This window comes from Callospermophilus lateralis, chromosome 11 (genome assembly GCF_048772815.1).
Source record: "Callospermophilus lateralis isolate mCalLat2 chromosome 11, mCalLat2.hap1, whole genome shotgun sequence".
NCBI classification, from domain to species: domain Eukaryota; kingdom Metazoa; phylum Chordata; class Mammalia; order Rodentia; family Sciuridae; genus Callospermophilus; species Callospermophilus lateralis.
Window position 1 is genome coordinate 28,729,435 of NC_135315.1, and position 6,107 is coordinate 28,735,541.

Consider the following 6,107-nt stretch of genomic DNA (forward strand, 5'->3'; position numbering starts at 1 on the left):
CTCCTGGGAGATTTGTATCTAAAATGAGACTAGAAATCACATTCCCTCCTATAAAGGAACTTTGACAAGCCCCAAACTGGGAATTGTGTGTAATTAATGAATGAAATTCACTAAGATCATTTCCTGAAATTCTATCCACACTACACTCTCTTGGGGGGACTTCACCTGACACAAGTATTTTTTTGGGGGGAAAAGGGGTAGGGGGCGGGATTTGAAATGGAAAGAATCTATCAGTTGTCTGTCAAGGCATGAACTTCCTAAAAGGTACAAAATGTATATCTGGTAAGTTTCTTGAGGGTAGGATTCCTTTGGTCTAGGTAATAGTTCATGGTAAGCATTTCACTAAATTCAGTTAACTAAATACATCAGTGGCATTGGTCTCTAATCTAGAGAAATTGTTCATATGCAAAATGGCTATCTAGGTCATGGCCAGAATAACACTTTGAATTGTATACACATTGACAAATGCTTTTATTAATATAATTTTTTTAAATCTCAAGAGTCATAGCATTTTCTTAAACTGGTTCTGCAGAATAAATTCTATTAAATTAGAGAATTACACAGATGGTTATAAATTCTAAAGTTTATATCATAAAGATATTAAAATATTGCTGCAAATGATGTTCTAGAGTATCAAATTTATAAACTAGCCAAATAACACATTACTATTATGGTCACTGAAGAGGTTTTTTTTTCTTCCTATTACTGAAACTTAGGCTTTTGGGTTGTCTTAATTGACCAAATTCAATTGATAATTGATACTATGTCTTCACAAACAGTGTTTCAGTGTAATGCTATTTTATCTGGTCAGTTTCAACAAGGTCACAGAAACTTTTTGAAGGGAAGTGACATTTGAGATAGGTATAAAAGAGTTCAGAAAAAATGAGGAGGGAGAAACAGTTTTTCTGGTCAAAGAGCTGAAGCTGTAGTTCTCAAAGCATTGTCCAGGGTCCAACAGATTCAACATCCCCAGGGAGTTTATTAGACATGTAAATTCTCAGCTCCAATTGTTGAATTAGAAACCCTGGACTGGGAGTCCTGAAGTCTGTATGTTAAGCAGTCCTGAAGGTGATTTTCATATACCCTACTATTAAGAACCACTGGACCAGAAATTTGAATTTTTTTCTCTTTATGCAATAGTCTAGGATCAATATGAGAAATATCCTGAATCCCTGACTGGATGAGGTTGCCCAAGGAAACAAGATCATAATTGGTTGAGAGATTAAATGATATCATAGAGGCTGGGAAAGGACTAAGTTATGATAGACTGAGTAAAATGAAAAAAATCTGCATTAAGTTTTTGAGACTATGTAGATGTTGAAACTGCTAAAAGCAATTGCAAATACATAAGTTAGCATTTTCAGAAAAAAAAATAAATCATTTTGGATTTATGGAATTCCAAGTTCCTGTGGGTATCTGAGGTTTAGAACTCAGAACCCTCCTTATCACATAGCTGGCCAGCTAGCTACATGTAAAATTAAACTGTAGGAACTAATATGATATTCTAGGGGGGAAAATATAAGAGAATAAAACTGAAAGAAAAGCACTCAAATCACATGCACAGAAAAGACCTTTATGGGCATGTTAGACAGAAAAGAGAATCAGAAGAAACATTAGTCTCTGAATTTTCCAAAACTACCATGAACCTAGTCATCTATTGTTTAAGTATAAAAATCTTCTTCAGCTTAGGTAAAAAAAAAATATGACTAACCTGGAAGAGCTATGTTTTGCATGATTTGGAAGATCTAATTTTTAAAATGATAAATATTTTAAAAGACTACTAAAAATTCTAGAGCAGCAATGCTTTTTAAAAAGTTTAATTTAACCTAAAGACAAATTGAGGGAATAAGACATCTACATAATTCCCTTGAAATAACCTTAACAAAAATGTGATTTAAAGCACAACCTGAAATATTGATAATTTGGGAAAAGAAAAAAAATAATCATATAAAGATAATTCCCGAAAGCCCTTACTCCTCTCCTTCCTTTGGCATTCAACACCCCCTTTACACTCCCTAGAAATGAGTACTGAATGAGTACTGAATACTTATTAAACTTATCTAATACCCTAAGCTTTGCCTAATTTTCTGGAGATGAACTTATCATTAAGAAAATCAGTTTACATCAGAATTCCTGCAGTGACTCTTGGCCCTAGAGAAAGTTAGTAAAACACCATCCTACTGTGTGCTATTTTAAAGCTATGAGTAAATTAAAACCAAACCAAAATCACAATCCCAAAGACAAAATGGTGTGTAAATGGTTGGAGAGAGAGGTGAAACTACGGGATCACTTTTATCTTCATGTTGGTTTAGCTGAATGACAATGTCTCTTTTTTTAAACATCATATAGGACATTTTTATAATCTTGACAAAATATATTTTTGCTTCAGATGATCTAAGCTTCCTTCCTATCCTCTCCATCCCACCTTTATTAACTTCTATGCATGCGCGCGCACACACACACACACACACACACACACACATTTTAGCCTGGAGAGGAGGAATAAGATGAATTATCATTTTCCATCAATGTCTCTCTTTTCTCCTCAAGTTATGGATAATGAGGCCAGAAATGTAATTACTGAAAGAGTTTGGAATGGTTAATTACTGAACTAATCTCAAATATGGTGGTGACTGCAGAACAACAAAACTCACTTTATAGCTGTCAGAGCCACTCGGAATGTGATAAACATTTTGTGTTTGCAAACCCAGATGCTATACCAAAGGAAGTTTCACGTTCCTTTGGTAGCAAATTACCACAAGGACCTGCTAAATTCAAGTCATTCGGATTTTGTAATAAGAGAACCCACTAAACTGGAATAACTTTAAATTTTGACTGTTAAACTAGTATGGAAAGGGATGGGAAAATAAAAATGGTGCATTGAAGGAAGTGTCTGGAGGATCCTGTTGAATTTCCAGTTTTGAAGGCAAACCTCTTTGCCTTCCTTTGTTCACACTGATCACTGGAGAGCTGGCGCGTAAGGGAATTTCATAGCAATTCTTAAACTAAAGCACAGGGCTTTGAGATTGTAGGTCAATACTTCCAGGAAAAAAAAAAAAATGGACATTTCCAAAAAGCCATAGAACTTTTCCGTTTTCCAAAAAAGTCCATAGAACTTTTCCACCGGTTAATTGCCATGACTCCTGGGTGCTCTGCATTTGCTCGCGAGGATTTAGAAGATGTCCCACATCCTTCTTCAATCCATTATCCCTCACTGGCAGATAACCAAACTCTCTACCAGCCTTTGTGCCTCCGTAATGCCAATGAGTGTGATTTCTTCCGCCCACCTATCACGTGGTGGACCAGTGATCTGGTGCCTCGTCCGTCCCCCCATCCCTTTGTGACGTGAGTGGCTTAGGTCTGAGTCCTGGTGCTATATGCTCACAAAGGATTGGGGCATACCACGCCTGTGTTCAGTGCTCTGGATGCTTCAGGCTGGCTTGGGCTCAGGGCCCCTTGCTCCAACCCCAAGGACCCTTGGAAGGGAGCCCTAATACCTCCATCATTCACCATGGCAAGCCAGTTCTGCCTCCCTCTTGCCCCACGCCTTTCACCCCTGAAAGCCTTGAAGTCGCATTTCAGAGACATCCAAGTGGGCATCTGCCTGGCGATCCAGCGCAGTGACAAGAGGATCCATCTTGCTGTAGTCACAGAGATCAACAGAGAAAAATCTTGGGTCACAGTTGAGTGGATTGAGAAAGGAGTCAAGAAAGGCAAGAAGATTGATCTAGAGTCCATATTCCTGCTGAATCCAGCTCTGGCCTCTGCAGAACATAGCACCATGTTGCCTAGGCCCTTGCCCTCATTGTCCCTAGTACCCTCCAAGGCCATTGGAGATCAGCGTACATCCCCAAGGTGGATTGTGGTTGCCCCCCAGAAAAATGAAACACCCTCAGGGGACAGCTCGGTCCTGGGGGTCCCCGCCAGCCCTTGTCTGATGAAGCGGAAAAAGTCTCCTTGCCTTCGGGAAATCGAGAAATTGCAAAAGCAGAGGGAGAAGCGCAGGCGCCTGCAGTTGGAGATCCGAGCCAGACGCGCCCTCAACGTCAACACCGGAAACCCAAACTTCGAGATCATGCGCATGATCGAAGAATGCCGCAGACACCTGGACAAAAGCAAGATGTCCATCATGGAGCCCCTGGAAGATCACCGGATCTGTGTCTGCGTGAGGAAGAGGCCTCTTAATCAGCGAGAGACCACCATGAAGGACCTGGATATCATCACCATCCCCTCTGACAATGTAGTCATGGTGCATGAGTCCAAGCAGAAGGTGGACCTCACCCGCTACCTGGAGAATCAGACCTTCTGTTTCGACCATGCTTTTGATGACAAGGCCTCCAATGAGTTGGTGTACCAGTTCACTGCCCAGCCATTGGTGGAGTCTATCTTCCGCAAGGGCATGGCCACCTGCTTTGCCTATGGGCAAACGGGCAGTGGGAAAACGCACACCATGGGCGGAGCCTTTTCTGGAACGTCTCAAGACTGTTCTAAAGGTATTTACGCCTTGGTAGCGCAAGACGTCTTTCTCTTGCTCAAAAACTCCACTTATGAGAATCTGGATCTCAAAGTCTATGGGACCTTTTTTGAGATTTATGGTGGCAAAGTATATGACTTGTTGAACTGGAAGAAGAAGCTCCAAGTCCTTGAGGATGGCAATCAGCAAATGCAAGTCGTCGGGCTGCAGGAGAAAGAGGTGGGTTCCGTGGAGGACGTGCTGAACCTAGTGGAACTGGGAAACGGCTGTCGGACTTCGGGACAAACGTCTGTCAATGCCCACTCGTCCAGGAGCCACGCGGTTTTCCAGATCATCTTGAAGTCTAGAGGGAAACTGCACGGCAAGTTCTCCCTGGTTGATTTGGCTGGGAACGAGAGGGGAGCAGACACCGCCAAGGCCAATCGCAAGAGGCAGCTGGAAGGGGCGGAGATTAACAAGAGTCTCCTGGCCCTCAAAGAATGCATCAGGGCTTTGGGTCAGAACAAACCTCACACCCCTTTCAGAGCCAGCAAACTCACGCAGGTGCTCCGGGACTCCTTCATAGGCCAGAACTCTTCCACTTGCATGATCGCTACCATCTCACCAGGGATGACCTCTTGTGAAAACACCCTCAACACTTTAAGATATGCAAACAGAGTGAAAGAATTAGCCCTGGATGTAAGGCCTTACCACCAATGCCTGACTCCCATGAAACACGAGACACCGCCCATGTTTGACAAGCACATTAGGAATTCAGAAATATCCCTTCAGAGGGAAGAGCTTGTTAAAATATCGTGTATACAGAGTGAGGAGGAGAAACGGAGTGAAGCGATTGCCACACTAGCCACGCCACTAATAAGGGAGGCAGTGACTACGTGGAAGGATTCCAGTTCGTGGTGGGAGAGCATCCAGGAGACAGCTAATGGCGTGAACTATGATGTTGACTTTTGCATCGCCCAGTCATTGTCCATTTTGGAGGAGAAAATTGGTATTCTGACTGAGATCCAAACGAAACTGAAATTATTAAGAGTTGACCTCCAAAACCAAGAGCAAGGTAGAATGAAGCCAAAGGCAAGCGATCAGGACTGAAATGATGGCTACAGTGCTGCAGTTTCTACCTCTCTTATACAGGCAAATCTGTTCAAATTATCTAGCATAAAGATCCTCCTGGAGAGCTTAGAACATCTTCAGATATGCTCGTCAGAAATAAGGTCTATCTTCTTCTTCTGGGTTTTTTTTTTTTTTTTTAATTTGCTTTCATTCTGTAGGACACCAGTTCTCAACTGGGAATGGTTTTGCCCCCCTCCCCAACCCCGGGACCATGGGCAATGTCTGGAAACATTTCCATTGTCACAACTAGGGGGGGCGGAGGGGAGTAGGGACACTGGCACAGAGTGAGTAGAGGACCAGAGTCACTGCCAAAGATTTCATGCTGTATGGGGCAGCCTCCCGTGACAAATAATTATGTTTTTGTTTGAAATTATCAATAGTACCAAGGTTGAGAAACCCTGCTATAGAAGAAACCAGCTTTGATGAAATCAAATACCATAAATTTTCAGGTAGAAAAGCAAAAATCCTGTAAATGAAAGGGATTCTCCTGGAAACAACACCAAGGGGCTACACAACTGAGTAA

General features: G+C 42.0%; 1 protein-coding gene across 1 annotated transcript; it reads left to right on the forward strand.

Moving 5' to 3' along the window:
• The first annotated feature begins 3,511 nt into the window (after positions 1-3,511).
• Positions 3,512-5,563, forward strand: Kif2b (kinesin family member 2B). The gene has a single exon (XM_076871366.2). It carries the CDS (start codon positions 3,512-3,514, stop codon positions 5,561-5,563), a length of 2,052 nt encoding a protein of 683 aa, XP_076727481.2.
• The last annotated feature ends 544 nt before the right edge of the window (positions 5,564-6,107 follow it).

Excerpts from the sequence above, each read along its gene's own strand:
- Kif2b (XM_076871366.2), top strand. The coding sequence starts at position 3,512 with ATGGCAAGCCAGTTCTGCCTCCCTCTTGCCCCACGCCTTTCACCCCTG.